At 39.7% G+C, this 26825-nt stretch overlaps 1 protein-coding gene across 3 annotated transcripts in view; it reads left to right on the plus strand.

The window, feature by feature from the left end:
• bmpr1aa (bone morphogenetic protein receptor, type IAa) overlaps positions 1 to 26825 on the plus strand; it is a 246835-nt gene that overhangs the window by 151443 nt on the left and 68567 nt on the right. For all 3 annotated transcript variants that reach the window (XM_051922671.1, XM_028795175.2, XM_051922672.1), the window contains exon 3: positions 12026 to 12278. In XM_051922671.1, the coding sequence (XP_051778631.1) occupies positions 12176 to 12278 (103 nt within the window). In that variant the 5' untranslated portion in view covers positions 12026 to 12175. The remainder of the gene's footprint in view (positions 1 to 12025; positions 12279 to 26825) is intronic.

Genomic DNA, 26825 nt, shown 5'->3' on the forward strand with positions numbered 1-26825 from the left:
AAAAACGCATACCAACTTATTGTTTGCTTGTGTGCTATATACAATTAACTTAGTTATATGTATATCCACTTAATTTAGCATCTGCTTGACAGCAAAAACACAAATTTCTTTTTTTAAGTAATTGTAAATAAATTTAGGCAACAAGGGGTTAAAACAGAAGGGGGCATGGCACTACCTAACTTTCAATTTCATTACTGGGTGGCAAAAACAAGCCATACAGACTTGGACATCAACACAAATCTATACACAAGCCTGCCAGCAGTAGAATTCAAATCTTGCAGTACTCCTTTATATTCCCTGCTTTGTGCTCCAGTAAATACAAATTGCCAGCAATACACTAATAATCCAATTGCCCTTCAATCATTCAGATTATGGAACCAATGTAGGAAGCACTTTAAGACAGGGAAGCTTTTATCGGTTGCATCTGTACATAACAACCACATTTTTCTACTCTCTCAAACCTACATAGTATTTAATGTTTGGTAAATGTCCAAGATTAAAACACTTGGAGAACTGTATATAGATAATGTGTTTGCATTCTATGAGCAATTACTGTACATTTCAAATGTAGCTTACCATCAACACAATTTTTCCACAACTTTCAAATTAGAAACTTTGCTAAACTGAACCTGCCCAATTTTGCTCACCTCCCATCTATTTATTTCCCAGAAGTAGTAATATTGATCAGTCTTAAAGATTCTGATAGCATTTCTGTAATATATAAAAACATTTAAGACCCTGCCTTTTAAAGTTCCAAGGATGGTGGGGGAAAGGCCTTTTCGCTTAATATTTCAGAAAAGGAGTGGCAGCCATACATAGAATACACTCTAGCTCTATATATGCAAAGCATTCAATCATTCAACTTAAAATCTTCTACTGAGCACATGTATTTTATTTGAAATTGTCAAAAATGTATCCAGGGTAGGATTCAACCTGTGAATGTTACAATTGTGCTCCAGACTCAGGGCTACGTGTTTTGGGTGTGCACAAAATTAACATAATTTTGGTCAAAAATCTTTGAATGCCTGTCAGACAGCCTTGGTGTCAAATTCATCCTTAACCCATTAACAGCCATTTTTGGTGTACTTCCAGATGGGCTTAAAATGGAGAAGGACAAACAAACTGTAATACCTTTAACTCGCTACTAGCATGTAAATTTGTCTTGCTCAACTGGACGAATCCCACCTCACCTCTTTTGAGTTGATGGGTGACTGATGTTCTGTACCATTTGAAATGGGGAAAAAACCCAATATCCACTCAGAGGACCTGTTAAATTAAATATGGCAGGATCTAATCATTAACATTTTGGAATAAGCATCTATATTGGGTTGGGAGGATTCTTTTCCTTCCTTGTTGCTTTTATAGATCTGCTCTGGTTGTTGGAAAAAAATAATTATAAAAATTATATTTAATTTGTAATATACTATTTTACTCACTGTTTTACTCAAGAGTTTACATTTTTGTTACTTTTGAAAAGTTAACAACATTTAACACCAGTTTAAAATATGTTCAAACCTAAAGTGGTATTTCTAGCTTACAGTAATCCCTCCTCCATCGCGGGGGTTGCGTTCCAGAGCCACCCGCGAAATAAGAAAATCCGCGAAGTAGAAACCATATGTTTATATGGTTATTTTTATATTGTCATGCTTGGGTCACAGATTTGCGCAGAAACACAGGAGGTTGTAGAGAGACAGGAACGTTATTCAAACACTGCAAACAAACATTTGTCTCTTTTTCAAAAGTTTAAACTGTGCTCCATGACAAGACAGAGATGACAGTTCTGTCTCACAATTAAAAGAATGCAAACATATCTTCCTCTTCAAAGGAGTGCGTGTCAGGAGCACAGAATGTCACATAGATGGAGAAAACAATCTCTAGCAAACAAATCAATAGGGCTGTTTGGCTTTTAAGTATGCGAAGCACCGAGGCACAAAGCTATTGAAGGTGGCAGCTCACACCGTCAGGAGCAGGGAGAGAGATAGAGACAGAGTTTGTTTTTCAGTCAAAAATCAATACGTGCCCTTCGAGCTTTTAAGTATGCGAAGCACCATGCAGCATGTCGTTTCAGGAAGCAGCTGCACAAAAGATAGCAACGTGAAGATAATCTTTCAGCATTTTTAGACGGGCGTCAGTATTGTCTAGGCGTGCGAACAGCCCCCCTGCTCAATCCCCATACGTCAGGATCAGAGAAAGTCAGCGCAATAGAGAGAGAAAAGTAAGCAATCTAGCTTCTCAGCCATCTGCCAATAGCGTCCCTTGTATGAAATGAACTGGGCAAACCAACTGAGGAAGCATGTACCAGAAATTAAAAGACCCATTGTCCGCAGAAACCCGCGAAGCAGCGAAAAATCCGCGATATATATTTAAATATGCTTACATATAAAATCCGCGATGGAGTGAAGCCGCGAAAGGCGAAGTGCGATATAGCGAGGGATGACTGTATTTCTTATAATTTGTAATTTCAATAAATTTTTTTTTTTTTTTAACGATATAATTAGTATTTTGTAAGTTAGTTATTGTCTCACAATTGTGGTATGTTTCGGATTACCATATTAAATTGTTTACTTTATTGACAGTTTTCATAAATAAAAAAATACCTAACCTGTTTTTGTGTTTTAAAGTGGAGCTTCAGTGGTCTAATGTGAAAATAAAGGCCTTAAAATTTACCTAATACATTCACTTTTAAGTGGCCAGGGTTTTCATCTAAGAAATGTGCCTTCCACATTTCTGAGGCATGATACCCAATCATCCATCAACCCCCTCACTCCAATAGCCAATAGTTTATAGCGTTGACTCAGCTTCAGACTTCTTTTTGCCTATTATACCCTGTTTGCTGTATTTTACATTGCCTTCAAAACAAGCTTCATGCAGGGTGGCAACATAGTGTGTGCTCTTCCACTGTACTTTGTACTCATGAGAGTAAGTCTGCACTAATTACTCTACATTGCATTTTTTATTAAAGCTGTAGATCTTTAAAAGAGCCAAGACTACATGTCAGTATTACGTTTTCTAGATTAATTAAGTTAATGGTAAGCAACACTCAGTACTATGATTTCAATGCTCACATGGGATAATAACTGTGAAACCTGGAAGGTTTTGATTGGTTGGAATAGCCTACCCAATCTGAACCTAGGTGGTACTCTGTTATTGGACTTTAGTACAAGTCACATTTTGTCCATAACAAACACTTTTGTGCATAAGGGTGGTCATAAGTGCCCTTTGCACCACAGTGCCATAGGTCGATGATAGATTTTATAGTCATGTCTTACAAACTCAGGTGAAGAGAGGGGCTGAACTGTCAGCTGATAACTATTTGGTTGTGAGTTGGATCAGATGCCTGGGAAACATGCTGGACAAACCAGGCTGACCTAAATGTATAGTGATGCTTTGCTGGGAATGTTTGACAGACGACCCCCGTCCAGCAGATCTTCAACCCAGACCTCCCGACGAATTTCTTATGCATTCCATTCCAAATAAAGCTGGGAACATTGAACCTGAATGGGCCATATTTTGTAACTCAATTGCTGAGACAGCTACACAGAGCTGTGGACATAATTGGTGTCATCGTTGGTGTCAGTGTTCTCCCCAGAAATTTTTTCCAGCAGGGTGGCATGAAAAGTAGCCGGGTGGGGCAGGACAGGGAAATTTGGTGGTGGGGAAAATTTAAATGTGAACTATTTTTATTAGTTAATTATTTTTAATTTTCCAAAACACAATGTGACTTCCTTTTTTAAGGTTTGACACTTGTGCCAGAATATTTTTATTAAATTTAAGAAGTATCCAATTCAGGATCCTGCAACCCTAACAAAAATTTTAAATAACAATTGTTATGACATTATCCAAGAGGCACAAGTATTGTCGCTGTCGGGAAGTGAAAACAGTGAAAAAAGTATGGGAAACCTAATGAAGAAAAATGAAAAAATATTCTTCAAAGCCAACTTGCATATGCAGATGGTGTCTTCAGTTAAATATTTATTCTTCTTTTCTTCTTAGAGGCCCAGTTGTCTGCAGCTTTCCCATAATCAAAGTCCCCAGGATCTGGGCCCTCCAAGGAGACCACTCTTCATACACTGTCGTAGTAACTGAACAGCAAAGTCATGAGACAGCCATCTGGTGTCACTGGCCATTTTCAGCTCAATCTGGGGAATGTTCAGAATACTTTGAATTTCCGTTAATCCAGCCATTCTAAATGAAGAATTTTGGAAGAAGTAGAATAGCTGCCTTAAGATGTCGTTCAGTTTTGTTAAATAAGGTACAGCAGCTGCAGCTTGGGCACTTGGGCACTTGCACTTAAACAATGGCAGTTGACCAAGAGTCCAGATGTTTGCCACACCTTTCTGTTTCCCAATCATAACAGCAGCTCCATTTGACCCTAGTACAACCAGATTAGCAGTTTTCAAGCCTAGAGTGTCCATAGTCTCGCTCAGTGTGTTGGTTATAGTCTCCGCTTTGCCATCAGTCATATTGCGGGTTGATACAAAACTAATTTTAACCCTTTAGTGACCTGGCAAACATATTTAATGTAAATTAATTGTTTTACATCTGAGATGTCTGTGGTTTCATCACACAGAATACTGAAAAATTTTTCTGCGTGTATATTTTTCAGTATGTTAGATTTTATTTCTGATGTAGAAAGACATCCAGCAGCTCTTGTATTATTCTTTCAGAGGTTTAATGTGCATTTTTAGCAACACTGAGATGTTGTAAAAAGGAACAACCCATTTCTTTACAGTGTTCCAACAGCTTTTCAAACAACATTGTATGTGGCAACTCATTTTTTGCCAATCAATGCATGGATCTTAAAGCTCCCACAAAGGCATCTCTCTGTGTAAGTTATTTAACACAGATAGAGATCTTTCAATTTGACCGATTCCAGTTTGCTCTAGTACATGCTTTCCTAAAAGGTCAGCAGAAGACTCATGTGCGTTTTACTTTTTTCATGGTTCAGCAAGCTTTCTTTTCGAATTCTTGTGCATGGCACGTTTACCCAAGGTAACCCCTCCTTGGGGGGTGTTTGTTTGAATATTTCATGCACAATGAGCACCACATACCATTTTCTTTGACCATTAGCCAATTAATATCTTTAAACCATTGTTTGTTTATGCCTGATAAGCGGTGCTTAGATTTATCAATTGGCAGAGTGAGTTGCTGAAGAGATTTCCCCTGATGGACCAGCCTCTGCAATGTCTTTGTCTGAAATTGCCACATCAGGAGTTGACGCCGCACCTTCATTAGTTTGTGATGTTTCTTTTCTGAAATAACTGAGCACTGTTGTTTTCTGAACACTTTTTTTGCTCATGTTGGTAAAACGTTTGAAAAAAATTAAAAGTACCTATGAATAAGACTTTTGAGTGGGAAAGTGAGAGCCTGTTGGATATTCAATTCACACTTGCACTACGGCAGGTAAACATTCTCGGCATTTTCACTTTAATCTTTACGCTTATGTCGAGAATAAAGTCAACATTTCCACTTTATTCTCGACATTTCTACTTTATTCTCGCCGTTGATCTTGAGATTAAAGTCGACATGTTGACTTTATTCTCGTAGTTTGTCATTAAAGTAGAACATTGTAAACTAAACTTAATCTTAAAATGAATATTTAATTTACTAGATTTTCTCAAACCCCGTCATAAGTTATGTAGCAACATGTCGACTTTATTCTCGTCATAAACATCAAGATTAAAGTGGAAATGTCGAGAATAAAGTCAACATTTTGACTTTATTCTCTACAGTTTTTTTTTTCACTTTGTCCGTATTTTTGTTCTTCACTGAAGCCCTAATACGCTTCCGTACAAAACCTTCAGTAATTCAGCAATATGGACGCAGGTCCAAATATGAGCAAATATAAGAACGGCAGATGGGGTCACTTTAAACAGGAACCACAGTGAGTGCTACAAGGATTTTTGCATACAGAGCACACCTAATGCTTAAACAACTGTGTATATATATTGGTTTGCTATGTACTGCACAAGAAGAGAGCTGCTGTATGCTTAGCAGCACTATACAGACTGCACTGACGCTGAGAACAGAGACATCACTTACTGACGCCCTTTTTATGATATTTGACAGGCTGGTTCCACTAGACTTTTTTTTTTATTTTATCAGTCCTCCTCTTGCCTGCCCACCTCGACATCCTCTTTGCTTCTGAACTGCCGCTCCGCTCCCGCTATTAGCATGTACAGCCTCCTCTCGCCCGCCTACCTCTCCATACTCCTTGCTACTGTATTAAGCTGCTCTGCCCCCGCTATTACCATGTACAACCCCCTCTCCAAACCCCATCTCCCCATACTCTTTGCCTGTGAATTTCGCTCTGCCTCATCACCTGCTATTAGCTTTAGCAATATTTACCCACCCACCCGCTCATCCCTTGCCATCTCTGCAGATCATTAGATCTGCTTGTGCCTGTAGATCTGTGGCTGTCATCTCACAATGTCATGCGAGATGACAGCTGGGCACTCAACTAAATTAGCCATGCGGAGCGCCTGGCTAAAAGACGCTAGGGAGAACACTGATTGGTGTCTTTTTTGGTGGTTTAAGAATCTTGGGATCTTGTTGATTGGGGAAGAAGGGAATGGGAGATCAACAGCCGGATCAGATCAGCGTCCACAGTCATGCATACATATTGTATCAGTCAGTTGTGGTGAAGAGAGAGCCAAAACGAAAAGTAAAGCTTACAGTTAACTGAATGATCAATGTTCCTACTCTCACCTATGATCACGTGGTGTGGGTAGTGACCAGAGGAACTAGATCATGGAAACAAGCAGCAGGGTGTCTGGGCTCAGCCTTAAAGTTTGAGCTCCTACCAAATATCTGAGTTTCTCACTCTTAGTAGAGTCGCTGCTCCTCTGCATTCAAAGCAGCCAGTTAAGGTGGTGTGGGCATTTGACTAGGATGTACAACATGTGTATCTATAGAAATGTTTGGGATTTGCATTAAGGTAGTTTATGTTGAAATTGGTATGCTGTGCAGATTGCTTCTTGCTTCATCCGCTAGAATACTGGTACAAATGGCCATAGCTTTGTAAGCTTCACATTTGGCTTCAACAAATAGGCTGTAGGGAGGGTTGCTCTGATGGTTTTTTTTTTTTTTTTTTTTTTTAAGCTGATACCGATCACCCATTTCACATTACTTGATCGTTCCATTGTGATACAGGTTCAGATTTCTCCCACCATCCCTTTAAAAACTTTTTACACTAAGCCCCTGCATAATCAGGTGCAGAGAAGCCTTATGTCATGTATTAAAATGTATTTTTGTGGTTAAACCATAGGCCACAGGTGTTAACTGTTCATTTTTATTAACAAAATGAAATACTGTAGGTTTATTTTTCATTGACAATACAAATACTTAAACTAAAAATGTCTAAATTCATTAAAGTACCTTTTCTTGCAATTTGTGTAACTGCACAGGACAACGACTACACCACTTCCTTTTTCTCCGTTGAGTTTATTACTCCACTTTCTTTAATGTAAAGGCTAATGTTCTACTTGCCTTTTGCTCTCTGCTATACGGAATAGTCTGCACTGCTAAAACAAGCCTCCACTTGCTACTCCTTGTTGCAGCAGGAAGTTGCTGGGGGAAAAAAAAAAGGCTGCACTACCGTAATACCTTGCGTAAAGGAGCACTTCAAATTACTGTAAAGCTTAGAAAAGCAGGGGTTGAAACGATCAGCTTTTGTGATTGGCCAATTTACCAATCATGATCTAGCCTTTTTTAGTGAAAATTTTCAATTTAGATTGGTGGCTGTTCGATCGGAGCATCCCTAACAGGCTGCCTTGTTTTGTAATAAATATACAACATTTTGTTGATCATCTAAATATTTTTACCTTTCTTGGATCATACACCAGTGTTGCTCAAGCTTTAAGGGACAGCATTGCAGGCTAAATGTATTAGGCACCGATCAAAATAAACTTTTAAGAGTCAGAAAACTTATGAAACCCTGTGAAATATTGATCATGATAAAAAAAGATTTAGTACTGCCGCTGGCTTTCAATTTTTAGAATACTATTATCTCTTTTCATCCTGTCCCTTGGCTGTACAAATCGCTTTAACTTAGTTGGCTGTATATCCGCACATAGATATGTAGAACTTTGTCTGTATAGATAGTATTACTAGTAGTTTTGTAATAATTCATTTTGTAATAGGTTTCCATTTTTAACTAAGGTGGTGTATATCAAACTTCAAACCCCAAGGTTGTGGATTCAAATCCTTCTACTGACATTGTGTAACCATGAGCAAGTCACTCGACTTGCCTGTGCTCCGATTGGAAAACCAAAACAAATGTAACCAATGAAAAATGTTGTAAGTTTCCTTGGATAACGGTGTCAGCCAAATAAGTAAATGTAAACATTGATTGAAGCAAGTTATTATTTATCCTAAGATGCATCTGTAGGTCAGCTCTTGAGGTGGATTTGGGTAGGACCCAACTATCATCAGTAGATTGCTAGTGCCTGAATTTTTTTCCATATGTTGATGACATTTCAGTGATTGAAAGAAAATTGCTTTAAAGTGGGTTGGGTGTGTTTGTGTGTGTCCTGCGGTGGGTTGGCACCCTGCCCAGGATTGTTTCCTGCCTTGTGCCCTGTGTTGGCTGGGATTGGCTCCAGCAGACCCCCGTGACCCTGTGCTCGGATTCAGCGGGTTGGAAAATGGATGGATGGATGGTTTTACAACCAATCCCACAGTTAGACATGGACATTCTTTCTTCTGAGGGTAGCAGAAAATTTATTTACATGATAAAGCCCGGAAAGTATTCACAGCACATCACTTTTTCCACATTTTGTTATGTTACATCCTTATTCCAAAATGGATTAAATTCATTTTTTTCCTCAGAATTCTGCACACAACACCCCATAATGACAACGTGAAAAAAGTTTACTTGAGGTTTTTGCAAATTTATTAAAAATAAAAAAACTGAGAAATCACATGTACATAAGTATTCACAGCCTTTGCTCAATACTTTGTCGATGCACCTTTGGCAGCAATTACAGCCTCAACTCTTTTTGAATATGATGCCACAAGCTTGGCACACCTATCCTTGGCCAGTTTCACCCATTCCTCTTTGCAACACCTCTCAAGCTCCATCAGGTTGGATGGGAAGCGTTGGTGCACAGCCATTTTAAGATCTCTCCAGAGATGTTCAATCGGATTCAAGTCTGGGCTCTTGCTGGGCCACTCAAGGACATTCACAGAGTTGTCCTGAAGCCACTCCTTTGATATCTTGGCTGTGTGCTTAGGGTCGTTGTCCTGCTGAAACATGAACCGTCGTCCCAGTCTGAGGTCAAGAGTGCTCTGGAGCAGGTTTTCATCCAGGATGTCTCTGTACATTGCTACAGTCATCTTTCACTTTATCCTGACTAGTCTCCTAGTTCCTGCCGCTGAAAAACATCCCCACAGCATGATGCTGCCACCACCATGCTTCACTGTAGGGATGGTGACAGGTTTCCTCCAAACGTGACGCCTGGCATTCACACCAAAGAGTTCAATCTTTGTCTCATCAAACCAGAGAATTTTCTTTCTCATGGTCTGAGAGTCCATCAGGTGCCTTTTGGCAAACTCCAGGTGGGCTGCCATGTGCCTTTTACTAAGGAGTGACTTCCGTCTGGCCACTCTACCATGCAGGCATGATTGGTGGATTGCTGCAGAGATGGTTGTCCTTCTGGAAGGTTCTCCTCTCTCCACAGAGGACCTCTGGAGCTCTGACAGAGTGACCATTGGATTCATGGTCACCTCCCTGACTAAAGCACTTCTCCCCTGATCACTCAGTTTAGATGGCCGGCCAGCTCTAGGAAGAGTCCTGGTGGTTTTGAACTTCTTCCACTTACGGATGATGGAGGCCACTGTGCTCATTGGGATCTTCAAAGCAGCAGAAATTTTTCTGTAACCTTCCCCAGATTTATGCCTCGAGACAATCCTGTCTCGGAGGTCTACAGACAATTCCTTTGACTTCATGCTTGGTTTGTGCTCTGACATGAACTGTCAACTGTGGGACCTTATATAGACAGGTGTGTGCCTTTCCAAATCATGTCCAACCAACTGAATTTACCACAGGTGGACTCCAATTAAGCTGCAGAAACATCTCAAGGATGATCAGGGGAAACAGGATGCACCTGAGCTCAATTTTGAGCTTCATGGCAAAGGCTATGAATACTTATGTACATGTGCTTTCTCAATTTTTTTATTTTTAATAAATTTGCAAAAACCTCAAGTAAACTTTTTTCACGTTGTCATTATGAGGTGTTGTGTTTAGAATTCTGAGGAAAAAAATGAATTTAATCCATTTTGGAATAAGGCTGTAACATAACAAAATGTGGAAAAAGTGATGCGCTGTGAATACTTTACGGATGCACTGTATCTCAATTGCCAAGACCACAATACAGGTTCTGATGCTTATAAAGGTTATGCACTATAAGTTACTCTGTAATAGGGTTCTAATCATTTGCACCTGTTAAGATGCGTGTGATTCTAATTTAATGTATTTGATGTAGTGGTAAAAGTAATGGTGTACTAAATTTTTAACTCATCTGAAGGTCTGGCAATTGCATAACAATCACATAACAGTATAAAGTTAACAACATTTTTCATTGTTTGACCATGCACAACACTAGTAGTTGTCCTTTTGAAGCAGGTGGATTCTCTGATTGAAAAATTGAAGAAATAACTGAATAAATGAGCTAAATGGTCACTACAGGTTATGACAACATACCCTGAAATTCTGTCCAGACAAACATTCTCCTTGTGCCATGCACAGAAATGGAGTACAATGAACCATATATGAGGCTGCAGGCAACTGAACAGCAGGCTGCTTGTTGTTGAGATCAGAGTATAGAAAGCGTTCAGTTTACTGAGGGAGAGATTACGTGGATAAAATTTGATTGTAAACATCTCCAAACTTTGCCAAAGTTTGTGTGACTCAATTGTACTGTAATCGGTTTGTCAGTTGTCCACTGATTTTATAATAAAACCCATTATGATGATTGCATATTCATCCATATCTGATGAGTCCATAAACAAGCTTCAGGTGATGCAATCAAGTCAGTCGTGCAGTTTTCATTCTGCGTTTTTAGCCCAGCACTGAAACACTTAAAGCCACCACAGTGCTTGGCCTTTGAATACTCTGCAGCTTGAAGGTGGCACCTATCAGATTATTAGGCATTCCTGCTCACCGTCTTCTAGCAAGCGGGTTCCTTTAAAAAGAACAAAGGCCATTATTGGCCTATATGCTACGATTTCAAAATGTTCAGGTTAGTCGACAATAAAAGTAGGTTTCTGTTTTCTCAAAAACAATATATTGTCACCTTGTAAGGAGATCATGGATTTTCATCCTGGGTCCTCCCTGTGTGGAAGTTCTTTAAGGAGTGAGAAAAGCGCTATGTAAATGAAAAGAATTATGATGTTGTTTAAAAAGAGAAACCAGCTAAATATTAGTTTGGCAGCTTGTTTCACTAATAGGAAATACTGTACTATCAGTATTTATTTTCTGCATTTACTATTCTAGAAATGTACTTTCCTTACAAATTGTCTCTTTCTATTCCATAATGAGAGAATCAAGAATTCAGAGTAAATGCTTTTCACATCCCAATTTATTCTATGAAAAGAACTGATATCTGTGGGGTAAAGAAATGATTGTTCTCCATATTTGACATGTTATTTTTCTCTTTCCCTGTTTGTCCAGAATGCCAGTGCAATATAAGATTTTGTGATATTTTCCTTAGTATTTATACATTTCTTTAATAACTCGCAGTCTCCTGCTTATGTGAATTATGTGGAGATATTGGTTTTTAAGCTTGTAATTGTTTTAATCAACAGCTTTGCATTCATTGCCAATGAGGCCTGTATTTTAAAAGGCTTATGGCACTTTCAAATCATGGCATCTCTTTTCACTTGTGTTGAAGTGTAAGTCTACAGTATTTTACATGTATGTGTTCTCAACCTTATGAAAGTGAAAAGAAAAATCTTAACACGGTTGAAATGAAAGATACAAATGGGTTTATGTAATTCCTAAAAGTCTGCTTTTTCTGTTTTACAGATGAATGGACAATCTTTGCAACTTGATTATTTCAGACTATAAAAACTTCCTCTGTTGGGCATTGTTTTAAATTTTACACAGAAGAAGAATACTTCAAGGAATAATATATACTTTCAAGATAATACATCTTTTGAGATTCTTTGGAGATTAATGGAGTTTTGGACGCATCTTTTTAAAAATTTGAGAATGATCAGTCATCCCTTCTTTTTCCCACTTATTGGCACTTTATTCTTTTTTATTCTGTCTGCTCAAGGTAAGTATAAATCATTTGTTTACACTTACAAATAATATATGAGGTACTACACCACTGGTGAAGTTTTAGAACACCTCAGTTTTTCCAGTTTTTCTTCAAATTTAAGGAAGTCATTAAGTGTACAAAATTGTATTCAAATCTTTTGATTCATTAAAGTAGCCACATTTTAGTGATATGATAGCGAAACTGTGGTAACCCTTTTGATTCAGAATGCTAGTCACTGTGTAAATCACCAACTCTTCATCTAGCAAAAGAACCCCAGACAATCGCACTTCCTCATCCATGTTTGACAGTTGGGGTCACACACTGAACAACCATCCTTTCACCAACTTGACGGCGTACAAACACCCTACATGATGACCCTAAGATTTCTAGTTTTGATTCATTGGTCCATAAGACTGTATTCCAGTCTGTAGTAGTTCACAGCCAGTATTTCAAGTCCCTATTTTGTCCATTAAGGAATGGGTTTCTTACTACCACTTGCCCTGTCAAACCTGCAGCACAAAATCTCCTCTTCACAGTAGAAGTTGAGACTTACTTTTTTTGACCACTGCTAAGCAGTGCTTGAAGCTGTTGTCCTGCGAGGTATCTATCATGCAAGTTAGTGACCCTCAGAAAGCTGTCTTCTGATTGACTTGTGACCTTGGGTCTTTCAGATCTCTTCCCATCAGAGTTTCTGCCAGTTTCCTGTTGCCTTTGGATTATTTAGGACACCATACTCGCTGACACTTAGATTTTTTTTTTGCTGTTTCCCTAAATGAAAGGTCTACATTTCGAAGAGTAATAATGCTTTCTTTCATTTTATTTAATTTGCAATTTTCTTGCCATTATCAGTGGACTTTACAACTTTCTAGAGTGTAGAGGATGTAGTAACACAGTCTGTTCCAACTTGGTTTTAAGTTGGTCAGATGGGTGCAAAATTCATCATTCTGTAACATAAATTAATTAAAATATGAATAAATTACATGCATATTTTTCCCTGAAAAATAATATGTCTTCATCCATTTGGATAGATGGATGATGAATGGATGGATGAAAGTCACCATGTAAATATAATTATTTGGTTTTAAGAGCTCCATGCTTTGCTATTGTTTTATTTTATTTACTTTTATTTATTATGTTGCATATCTGTTTTCTTTTCCTGATTATTATCTTGCCCTTATTTGTTATTCCAAACATGTGTATTGCATATTTTGTAAGAGTAACTTGAAATCTATTTTATTATTATTTAACACTAGAATTACCAGAGTCTACGAAAAAACTCGTAGATCCAGCCCACCTTAAAATCGTTCTCACCTCTCTTTTGTCTTCTAAATATGCCGATTTAAGACGAGCCAGCAAGCAGCCGGCTATTCCATCCCCCACCGTCACAGAATGTTCACTAAGTTTTCCCAGCTCATGCCTTGTTTGATTATGTGGGAGTGACTGAACTGCTAGAGTTTTAGAGTGGAAATAATAGATCGTTGTTTGGAACACACGCATTTCATGTGTGTTCCGTTTCTACAGTAATCTGTGTAAACACAATTTTAAAACAGAAACATTTTTCATATTTTAGTAGTAAATGGCAAAATGTAGGCATAAACTATATAATATATGAAGCCTGAAGTCCAAAGATCAAGTAAACTCTTTCACAAAAGGTTAAAGAAAAAACAACAGTCTCCGTAGAGTAGTGGTAAGATTTGCTGATTTGTAATCAAACGTCCCTGGTGTAATCAAGAGTCCCCGGTTCGATCCGAACTTCCTCCTATATTTGCTGTTTTCAGTAATGAGCTGCTCTTATTGTTAATATTATACAGTACACACATACACTTGGTTTGCATCTGTAACATACAGTGTACATTTATAGGACTTGTAAAAGTTTCCGTTTTTTTTTTTTCACTTTTATTCTCTCTAAATCACAATCACAATACATAGTAAGTCGCAGATAGTTGACACAGACTGCTCAGCCAATCAGTGCGCAGTAGGCCTGTTGTGCCTTAGAGACCCGAGTTCTTTTTTTTTAACCATATAAAGTGGTATGCACTGTCAGTCAGTCAGATCGTTGTATTTTCATGTGGGATGCTCCTTTTAAAATATTATTTTTAACAATTGAGACTGCAATTAACATGAACAAGTGTCTTTATAACTGTTATTATATAATATATATATAAACAGCTAAGGGGATAGATAAATAGCTATAGCGTGTCTTTATTTGATCCAAATAAATAACATGCTAGCTGATTTATTTACTTACCTTCCTATAGCATAAAGTCACAAGTGAACTATTGAGCTTCCTCTGTTTGATCGTCAAGGGCATGCTCACAAATTACACGTGTAATGCCACGAAAAATACCTGCTGACACTTTAGTATGCGAGCAATGGTACGAGAATGCAGTTAGACTTTTTTTGGGCACATACACCACGCTAGTGTTTAGATCTGGACGGTGTAGCGTTGGCGAGCTCTGTAAGCCGTGCTGTTTCTTTGAAGGACAGGTGATTGGCAGGATGACGCCGGACTTTCGCCTTATGCCTGGTGCAGCTGCATTGTTCTTTTATGTGAGTCAACATTTCTTGCGGGGAGAGCTTCTGTTTTCTCTGATCTGAGTTCACCTCTGTTATAGCGAGTCTTAATTTGAAAACAGCAGTGTCAGATCGGGGCGAGCGTGAACACTAACTTTGACAAGCACTATAAATTTACAGCGGTTGTTACAGACGTAAATCAAATGTATGTTTTTATTGTATAATATTAACAATAACAGCAGCTCTCTACTCAAGACGGTAAACTTGAGAAGCTGCCAGCATCGAATCCAGAAGCTCTTGATTGGGAGTCAGCAGTTGTGTGTGGGAACTGTTAACACAGCTGACGGCGATGTGGCCGAAAAACATTGTGTTTCTTGTTAATTAGTACGCTGTATTTACTAATGTCGCTCGAGTTGGAGCAGTAACCTATATGTAGTATTATAATGTTCTGCCATAATGAGAATATCATGGGCCACCACTTGGTTTTCAAGTTACGGACACGCGCATATAGAATCGTGTCATGAACACGAGGCGGCTATGCAGTGTCTGCAACGCACGTGGCCATCTGCCGTTCGTAAGATACCATATTGACACTGGCAGGCGAAGGGGCCACCGATTCTTTCTCTGCCCAGGGCCGCCACGAGCCTAGAGCCACCACTGGCAGGCTACACTACTGGCTGGGCTGCTGAGACTGGCCACTGGGCAGAACTCACCATCACGAGTAGTAATAGCGCGCATATTTTCACGTTTTTTTTGCTCTAGTTTTATGTCATTTTGTGCTAGTATTGTAACGAACAGTTAGTGCAGACTACAGCTGAAGATCTGAAGTGGACGCGAGAAGTTGGTGAGTTGTTTATTAACAAATTTTTGTGATTTTGAGTTTGTAAAATTAGTGTAGGTCAGGGGACTTTTTGCATATTGGCTTATTTTACAATACACTGCCTGGCCAAAAAAAAAGTCGCCACCTGGATTTAATTAAGCAAATAGATACAAGCCTCCTATTGGATAATTACTGCATGGGCGATTATCTTACAGCTGGCAACAAGTTATTTAACCCCAACTGGTGCAATGAGTTGCTTCTCATTTCTTAAACAACCATGTCGAACGACGCATCTTGTGGTCGTGGAAAAGATGTTAGTCTGTTTGAGAAGGGTCAAATCATTGGCATGCATCAAGCAGAGAAAACATCTAAGGAGATTGCAGAAACTACTAAAATTGGGTTAAGAACTGTCCAACGCATTATTAAAAACTGGAAGGATAGTGGGGACCCATCGTCTTCGAGGAAGAAATGTGGCCGGAAAAAAATCCTGAGTGATCGTGATCGCCGATCACTTAAACATTTGGCGAAATCAAATTGAAGAAAAACAATAGTAGAACTCGGGTCTATGTTTAATAGTGAAAGTAAGAGCATTTCCACACGCACAATGTGTAGGGAACTCAAGGGACTGGGACTGAACAGCTGTGTAGCTGTAAGAAAACCACTAATCAGTGAGGCAAACCAGAAGAAAGGGCTTCAATTTGCTAGGGAGCATAAAGATTGGACTCTGGAGCAATGGAAGAAGGTCATGCGGTCTGATGAGTCCAGATTTACCCTTTTCCAGAGTTGAGAATCTTTGGGATGTGCTGGAGAAGGCTTTGCGCAGCGGTCAGACTCTACCATCATCAATGCAAGATCTTGGTGAAAAATTAATGCAACACTGGATGGAACAAAATCTTGTGACATTGCAGAAGCTTATCGAAATAATGCCACAGCGAATGCGTGCCGTAATCAAAGTTAAAGGCGGTCCAACGAAATATTAGAGTGTGTGACCTTTTTTTTTGGCTAGGCAGTGTATAAACTTTGAAGTAAACTTAGTAAAGTAAAATTTGATTTTTGGAGGATTTGTTTTCCAACTTGAATTACTGAGCAATGAATTCAGTGAGCGTTTTCGTAATTTCAATTCACATGAACAGGACTTTGCGCTGTTTACGTCACCATACTCTTACAACATTGAGAATGCGCCTGAGAATATCCAAATGGAATTGATTGAACTGCAGTCAGATTCTATTCTGAAGGCAAAATACAACGAAGTTGATGTGCCAGGCTTTTATGCTTACCTGCCACCCTCGTATGTGCAGATCCGTAAGTTGGCATCGAGAGTATTGTCTATGTTCGGAAGCACTTACCTTTATGAGCAATTGTTTTTGTTAATGGAAGCTACCAAAACCCCACATCGCTCAAGACTTACCGTCAAGCACCATTCATCCCTCTTAAAAGTTGCAGCTGCACAAAATTTCAAGCCTGATATTGACTAACTGGTTACTAACAAGAGATGCCAAGTGTCGGGACAAAAGAAATAGATCTCACACTGTAAGACTCCAATATAAGCAATGAATATAATAATACCAGCAAGCCCTCGATTCTCAAAAGAATCGCAAATCCAAGAATGGCAATCACTTTCTGTTCCCTCCGATACTTGGAGGGATGAAATATCATGGAGGGTGGGTGCGTCATGGGAAAGTTCATTTAATTAAATAAATATATTTGTACTAAAGCGGTTTCTTTTTGGAGCTGTGACGTATCTGGTTCCGGTGTTTCAGAAGGGCGTTGTAGGCGCCTTCGTTTATTGTTTTTATCCATGCAGTCTCTTTTTTGTTTTTCTATGCCTGTGTCGTCAGCGAGAAGTTGTTTGCTGACGGCGGCGAATTCGCATGCTGAAGTGACCATGGCGGCAGATCCGGTGCGGTGGTGTGGGCGGTCGCGTTCGGGTGGCTGTACAACCTGGCGTGCACGCTTTACCTCAGGTTTAGTTCACAGGTCGTAGCCATGGTAAAGTTTTCAATTAATTAAATAAACATATTTGTACTAAAGTGGTTTCTTTGTTTGGGCGCCTTCGTTCATTGTTTTTATCGATACGGGCTCGTTTACAGGTCGTAGCCATACGGGCTCGTGTTTGTATTACTAATCGTTGAGCTCCTTCCATTTGGAGCCGTGACTCCTAGCCTCCGTGTATTGTTTTTATCCATGCGGTCTCGTCTTTGTTGTTCTGTGGCTGTGTCGTTAGGTAGAAGTTGTTTACTGTTAGGAAGCATACTCCAACTTACACACAGTGACTGCTGGCACAGTGGATTAGAGCAGGTGTAGTTTGCAGGTTGTGGTGTTTGGGCGCCACGCACTGACTCTGGGAACTACGGGCTCAGTTTTGTATTAGAAATCGTTGAGCTCTTTCCATTTGGAGCCATGACTCCTTTGCCTCTGCTGGAACAGTGGATTAGAGCAAGTTTAGTTTACAGGTTGTGTTGTTTGGGCGCCACCTACTGACTCGGGGAAGCCGCTGCGTTTGACTCTGGGGCGCCGCGGCACAGTGCGCATGCGCTTTGGTGCATCCGCCGTGCATAAATTAAACTGTTGTTTAAAAATATAGATAAGGACCTAGCTAAGAGGCAAAGACTCTAATTGTACGCTTTTGTACGGAGATTGTATGGAAATAAATTGCTTTTCTTTAAACTTTAAGTGTTATATTTTTTAAAGTTTTCAGTATTGGAAAGAAAGCTACAGTAACTTTGTATAATAGTATTTGTTACAGTGCAGCCCGCTGACGCACGTATGACAGTCGAAGCGGCCCACCAATGGTAGTGAGTTTGACATGCCTGCTTTAAAGTATCTGAAAATGATAAAATTGTTATCTGACTTTTATAATGAAAAGTTAACTATGGTGGAACTAAATCAGACTTTTGACATAAGTAATTTGATAGCTCTCTTGTGGAAACATCATTCTGCTAAAAACAGTGGCTTTAAAGAGCTGCAAAACTGCATCAGATCTATCTTAACCATCCGTTATATTGTTTGAAAAGAAGCAGCAATATGAGGATGACAGTCATCAAAAATGAAAGGGCATTATGTGTAAAATAATGGAGTTCATCTGTTTGAATGGCCATTACTTTTCTGTTATGGAAAGATTCTGTAATTTATCAATTGGGTACATAATATATTCCACAGGTGATTCTTTCCAAATCAGGGAATTGCCTAAAATGTATACCCCTGTGTTATGTCATGCAAGAACTCCTCATAAGTAATGCCTCCCAAATAAGTTTTCCAACAAACACTTGGAGCTCTGATCTGAGCGAATTGTCATTTTCTGCTTAATTGCTCAGTCAGTTGACTCAGTTTCATATACTCACACACACACACTTTCTGGCTCACACACTTGTCGTCCTTGTGGCATTTAATAAAAAAAAAATGTAAACTGGAACATTCTTAATAGCAAAGTGCATGTTATTAAATGAAATAACTAAAATATATCAAAAGCAAAAGGAGTATCCATTTCTGCCTAGCTTATGTTGTTTGGTTTATACAATCCTGTTTATAGTAAATAAAGTGCTCTCCGAATGCAGCAGGAATGATATTTTAGTAGATAGATAGATAGATACTTTATTAATCCCAATGTAGTCTGAAGAAAAAGAGGTGGTCATTTTATGTGTTCTCCACATGCTCACTGTTGGCTTCAGACTGTACAATCGCAGGTCAGTCGAACAAAGGGCTGTAATGTGATGTAAAGGCTAGGTAGAAAAGCATGTTCTTTATGTTGCAGTAGTCTTCAAAAGGAGAAACACAAGTTATGTGCATATGCTGAAGACTTTGTTGGCAACTGTCAATGCAAACCAATGGGGACTCTTGGAAAGGCCTGGGGAAGAGGGTGGATGGAGCACGAGAGACAGGTTTGAGTGTTGAATTTGTTGGAATGGAAGCGCTTTTGCTTGGTAATGGAGCACAGGAGTCACACAGGGTGGCTATAGCACAGCTGCAGATTATAAGGAGCAGCACAGTGTGTATAAACAGCATGGAGTGAACAAGTGAGTAGAGAGGAGCAAGAGTGAAATAGTGGTGTGCTTCTGGGCCCTAACACTGAAGCAGAAGACTATATAGAGGGGTTAGACGAGTCCGAGTGTGATTAAAGTTAAGGCGATCACAGAGCTACTTTTTATGTCGGCTTCTCCAGGTAGTAGGTTTTGATCACCTGAGGAGCATGTCTCTCGGGTCAGGACCCAGGGGCATTACACTGTTATTTCCACAACACATCAGTTTGAAAAACACTTGTGTAGAGTATAATTAATTTATAATCAAGTTTTTGATGGTTATGAACAATTGAGGATAGTTAGACATACGTTTTAATGCTCATTTAACACTTGAATCCCAGAAGCCTACAAAAATAAGTCTTAATCCCAGTCCACCTTAAATTCCTTCATGCCTCCTCATCAGCATCTTTGTCTTGCAAATGTGGCTATCGGCACTGGCAGCAGGCTCCCTGCTCACTCATCTCCCCACCAAGGCAGCTGAAGTCTCTTTATCTGGCAGTGAGGTGTTTGAAATTGTATAGGTTGAATAATATATTATTTGGAATACATGCATTTCATATACATTCCGTGTCTACAACGTTCTGGGTACATGTAGGATGACAGGAAACGCAAGGCAAGAAATGTTGAACACATAACTAGAACAGAATTTTTCATCTTACTGCAATAAAGACAAAATGCTGACATGTAGTGTATAATGTGTGAAGACTGAAGTCCAAACATCAAATAAACACTTTCACAAAAGGTATAACAAAACAAGTGTGCTTTTATTCAAGAATATAACCAAAGAACAAGGAATCATTAAATTTGCATGGTGTTGTCAATGAGTAAAAACCCAAGCCCATATATCAATTGACACCAAACTGACATGTCTGCTCAACTGGTGTAGAGGTAAGAACTGCTGCCTCATAATCAAGAGGTTGCAGGTTCAAGCCCAGATTCACCCCATTTTTATTAGTGAGCTGCTATTATTATTACTGTTATATATTAAAAAATACATTTGATTTCAGTCCGTAAACATCCGGTGTAAATTTTTACTACTTGTAGAAGTTACCATTTTTTTTTTTTTATTCATTCAATTTTATTCTCTTGTCACGTTCAGCTACTCCCACCCAACCCCACCCCATCTTACACTGCTACTTTTTAAAATAAAGATGTGGTACAGTGAACTTGCCTCTCCCTTTCTGAGTTGATGGAGTTTTTCTCCATTTTTATTTTTATTTATTTATTTATTTTTTTTCACAAGAGCAGCGATAACCATAGTTGTTGCCTGGTCATAACTATTTGTTGTACCGGCAATCAAAGATACAATGTCCTGTGACTGCAAACAGACTATCATGGGGCAATTACACTGTGACAACAAGGACACCCATGTAGAATGTGTGAAAAACAACAGATTTGCTGCAATTTCGGACATCTGCCAACGTTTTGTTGAGAACTATTTTGAGTTACAACCCAGGGCAACATATTACTGTTCATATAGCAACTATTTCCAAACAAGGTCCGTTGTTCTTTCTTGAAATACATCTCAACCAAGCCTGACAAATTTTGCATAAAGTTTTGGATTGTGGCAGATTTGGAGACAAAGTGCATGTGCAGTGCCACTCCTTATTTAGAAAAAGATCCCAGTTGTCCCACGGGATAAAGACTTTCTGAGACTATGGTCATAAAGCATATGGAGCTGTTTTTGTACAAAACCAGAACCATAACGGACAACTTCATGTCGCATTTTCTGTGTAAAAGAATACTGTACTTCAACACAACTCTGCTTGGTGCCATAAATAAAGTGGAACTTCCACCTGCAGCTAAAGTCACTTCAGTATGTGAGCAACTCTCTACACTAGTGTTTAGATCTGGCAGTGCCATGCTGATGGTGTATGCACCCAGAAGAAGTGTTTCTGTATTCTCAGTATCTTGCAGCATAATGTAGAGTTTGGGCAAAATCGAGGGGTGGGGTACTGGGGTGGTAGGGAACACCTTGTTCAAATGACATAGCACTTTCAAATAATGACGTTTTCATGCATGGATGTGTGTGTGCGCATGTGCGGGAGAAGCTGAGACAGATTTAATGTCATTGAAGTGGTTACTGGAATATAAAATAAGCACAGTCACAAAAGGTATAACTAAACAAATGTGCTTTTATTCAAGAATAAAACTGAACAAAAAAAATTTAAATGAAAACAAGATACCAAGAAGAAATGATTCACCAGCGTTTGTGTGTCTCCTTATATCCCTTCAGTGATATCTTTTATAGATAGATAGATACTTTATTAATCCCAATGGGAAATTCACATTCTTCAGCAGCAGCATACTGATACAATAAATAATATTAAATTAAAGAATGATAATAATACAGGTGAAAAAAACAGACAAAATTTACTCCGGGAGTTACAAACTGAAATCAAATGTATATGTTTATTCTATAACACCAGCTCACTACTCAAAACGGGAATAACCCGAACTCACAACCTCTCAATTACAAGACAATAGTTCATACCTCTGTACCAGCCAAACAGACTTGTCAACTGATATTTGGGCTTGGGTTTTTACTCATTGACAGCAACATGTAAATTGAATAATTTTTTTTTTGGGTGCATTCTTGAATATGCCTTTTGTGAAAGTGTTTATTTGATATTTGGACTTCAGTCTTCACACATTATACACTTCACACCTGCATTTTGTCATTATTACAGTAAGATGAAACATTTTCTGTTTTAGTTATGTGTTCAACATTTCTTGCTTTGCATTTCCTGTCATCCTACATTTACCCAGATCGTTGTAGAAACGGAGCACACATGAAGTGCTTGTATCCCAAATAATGATATATTATTTACCCTGTACAATTCCAAACACCTCACTGCCAGATAACCTTCACTGTCTGAGTTGACTTCAGATGCCTCGGTGGGGGAATGAGTGAGCAGCCTGCCAGTGCCAATCAACACATTTGCAAGACAAAGACACTGATGAGGAGGTGTGAAGGAATTTAAGGTGGCCTGGGATTACGACTTTTTTTATAGGCGTCAGGGATTCTAGTGCTTGTTCTTTCAATTAACACTAGAATTACCAGAGCCTACGAAAAAACTCATAGACCCGTCTCACCTTAAATCGCTTCTTAAATCCGTTCGCACCTCTCCGCCATTGTCTTTTGTCTTCTAAATATGTAGATAAAGACAAGCTGCAAGCAGCAGCTATTCCATCCCCCCTCCGACTTAGAACGTGCACGAACTTCTCCCAGCTCATGCCTTGATTATCTGGGAGTGAAGTGGAGTTTTAGAGTGGAAATAATAGATTGTTATTTGGAACACACGCATTTCACTGTAAAACTCCAGCAGTTCAGTCACTCCCAGATAATCAAACAAGGCATGAGCTGGGAAAACTTAGTGAACGTTCTGCGACGGTGGGGGATGGAATATCCGGCTGCTTGTTGCTCGTCTTATTGCTCATTTATACTTCACGCTCAGAACGTGTATGCGCCCGCATCATGGCCGCCACACGTTCTGAGCGTTCATTTGATGCGTCCTCTGAGCAGGTCCTCAGAAATTAACGCGACGCGTGTGCGAGTTGCAGTACCAGCAAAAAGTCGGGGGGTGCAGTGCGCTAAAAGTTGGAATGTGACGTCAGAGTCTCTGTTTACAATCTACATGTGACAGAAAGCCGCTTTGTGGATCCTACGAGATCAGTGTGCGTGCTTCGAAGCAAAATGCAGAAATACAGATGTATTCATGGTGCTTTTATATTCAAGCGTTGCATATTCCTGATCGAAATGATACGATACATTTTAAAATTCTCACATACTGTGCCATCTTTTTTTCTAGGGCTTCCTCTGCTCCTGACAGCAGTGAATCGCCAGCAATAGATCGCCACACTGAGCACATTAAGTGTATGATATTCCAACTCTCTGCACATTTAGAATCCGTAGATTTATACTTCATATCACTCTCATGATGAAAAGCATTAAAGTATGTATATTACATTTTACAGATAAATCGGTAATTTCGTTTAAATAATGAATACTGTTAATAGGACGGAGTGGTGGCTGTGAGGCTAGGGGTATGCACTGGCAATCGGAAGGTTGCCGGTTCTAATCCCGTAAATGCCAAAAGGGACCCTGCTCTGTTGGGCCCTTCAGCAAGGCCCTTAACCTGCAATTGCTGAGCGCTTTGAGTAGTGAGAAAAGTGCTATATAAATGCAAATAATTATAATTATTATTATTATAATTACACACATGGGGTGACACAGTGGTGGAGAGTTAGCGCTGCTGTCTTGCAGGGAGTCACATCGCTGATATTCCCTGCCTGGAGTTTACACGTTTTCCTCCTGGATTTCCTCAGTGAGCTCCAGTTTCCTTCCAAAGATATGCAGATTTGGGGATTTGGTGCTGCTAAAATGACGCTAGTGTATGTGTGTGCTTGTATTCACCTTGCGATGAGCCAAAGCATCATCCAGGGATTGTTTCTCACTCGTGCCCAATGCTTGCTGGAATGGACACATCCCTGGATTTAATCAATAAACATCCTTTTCAGAGATATTGCGGTAAGGTGTCATCGGAATTTAATGGGTGTTCTAGGCAATTCACAACACAGAGAAGCCGAACATGTTCTCACCGTGATAATATCTCGCACTGCCACCTGGCGAATTCATCCAGATTTATGTAAAGTACGCGCGCAAGTATAAACACTTCAACGCTTGCGTAGCAGGAGCGTCTGCTGCAGTATGCGTTGCGTCGCGTGAAGTATAACTCCAGCCTTAATCGGCACATTTAGAAGACAAAAGAGAGGTGAGAACGGTTTAAGGTGGGCTGGATCTACGAGTTTTTTCGTAGACTCTGGTAATTCTAGTGTTAAATAAGTCTTAAGCAGTTCCTTCAAAGTCAACAGTTGTTTCAGTCATTTCTGCAACAAGTAAGCCCGCGATTCGCTAGCAAATCGGAAATCCAAGAATGGCAATCAGTTTCTGTTCTGTCCGATATCTGGATGGATGACATATCATGGAGGGTGGGTGCGTCTGGGGAAATGGCATTTAATTACATAAGCATATCTGTACTAAAGCGGTTTCGTTTTGTGGAGACATGATTCCGTTGCCTTTGCTGACACCGACTGCTGGCAGAGTGGAGCACAGCAAGTTTAGTGTACAGGTTGTGGTGTTCGTGTGCCAGCCACTGAGTCTGGGAAGCCGCTGGGTTAGAGTCTGTGACCGTTATGTGATCTATATTACTGGCACAGTGGATTAGAGCAAGTGTAGCTCACAGGTTGTGTTGTTTGGGCACCACCTACTGACTCTGGGAAGCCGCTGCGTTTTGGGAAGCCACTGCGTTTGACTCTGGGGCGGGCGCCACGGCGCATTACGTTGTGTTATTTGGGCGCCACCTACCGACTCTGGGAAGCCGTTGCGTTTTGGGAAGTCGGTGCATTTGACTCTGGGGCGGGCGCCGCCGCGTTTTGGGACGCCGCTGCGTTTGACTCTGGACTCTGGGGCGGGCGCCAAACTGAATGACCGTTATGTGATCTACATTACTGGCACAGTGGATTAGAGCAAGTCTAGCGCTTACAGGTTGTGTTGTTTGGGCGCTCAGAGGTTATGTTGTTCGGGCGCCACCTACTGACTCTGGGAAGCCGCCGTGTTTTGGAAAGCCGCTGCGTTTGACTCTGGACTCTGGGGCGGGCGCCAAGGCCGCAGTGCGCATGCGCCTCGGTGCATCCGCCGTGCATATATTAACTGTGGTTTAGTAAGATAGATGATCGGTTATAATCAATGGTAAAATCACAGAATTGGATTCCTTTCTCTTTATTTCCAATGTGTGCTTGTGCTTTCTCTCTCTGTCATCTCATCCTGCTCACCCATCCTGCATACTTAGCATAGCTGAGACACTGGCAAAGCACTCCTCAAACTGGGTACTGTCCCAATTGCCTTCTGTCTTTGTCAACTGCGACACACCAACTTTGGCTTTCTCATCCTGCCACCTCTGTCAGTACCTTGAGGACCTCTTGAAACAGAAAAGACATGCCAGCTTTGTGAATTCTGCTGCACCATGTGGCATTTATGCTGAACAAAATGCAATGTGGCCATCATTCCTTCTTAATTGTTTTTTGTTTAAGGCAAGGTGGTGCACAGCTGTGGTCATATTTTTGGTCATAGTAATTGGTCTAGCATAGTTTGCAAATGCTTCTCTAGCCGTCAGGGACACTTGATATAAAAAGAAAAGTTGCATTTTTATAATCCAATCCAAGTATAAACTACTTCAGTTCCCCATTGACCTCAGTGCATTTTGCCATGTTCTGCAAAAATCTTGAACATTTCTGTGATTTTGCAGAACTCATAGCAACTCATTGTACCATTGTAAGGGATTATCTAAGCTTCAAAATACTGGAGAAGCTGCTGCATTAACACATAAATGCAAATAGAAATAAAATATATTTAAGCTTATAATGAGAGTACTTCTGTCTGTAAAGTTAGGATTTTGTATTTAATTAAAATGGTATTGAACAATAAAGCAAGTATATCTTTAGTGCTAAAATTCAGAATAGTTTATTTTGCTATTGACCAGGTTAACACACTCAACACTTGATATTAATGTCTGATGTGTGAGAAACCCAGAAATATGCGGTTCATTTTCATGTTTAATTGTGGTCTTGATAAGACATTTCAAGGCTGACTGCATTGTCCAGTTATGTAGCTGTATAATTGAATTGATATTCCATTTTCATACCTGAGCAATCTATCAAGCAAGAATCTATTTTGGCAAAGGCACTCATACACACCCACTCTTGCTCTGATGAGTGCCAATTCAGAGTTGCCAGTTATCTCAACAGTAAAATGTTGGTTAGTTGTAGCTCATTATAGATGACTTGCCAACCCACGGCGTAGCATACGCCGCATAATTATGTATTGATGGGTGAACAGTTCCTGAACGACACAGTTGTCCAAATGGCGTGGGTTTGAGGATACGACTGTGAGTGAATGAAAAGATAGACCTCTGGAGAGAGCAACATATAATTGTCCGTGACTGAAAGCGAGATCGTCTGTGACAAAGAAGGCCACGCTGGTGAAAGTTACTTCGTCGGTAGGGATAAGTGTCAGTACTTGTAGATTAAGGTGTAGCGAGTCTTCGTTGTTGACGCTTAATATAGCTTGCATACTGAGATGTTCCGGAGTCACAGTTGAGAAACACTTTTTTAATGTCTTTTAAGCACAGGGGAAAAAATGAACATGTGAAA

The sequence above is a fragment of the Erpetoichthys calabaricus genome, chromosome 2 (assembly GCF_900747795.2).
Source record: "Erpetoichthys calabaricus chromosome 2, fErpCal1.3, whole genome shotgun sequence".
In the NCBI taxonomy this organism is placed as follows: domain Eukaryota; kingdom Metazoa; phylum Chordata; class Cladistia; order Polypteriformes; family Polypteridae; genus Erpetoichthys; species Erpetoichthys calabaricus.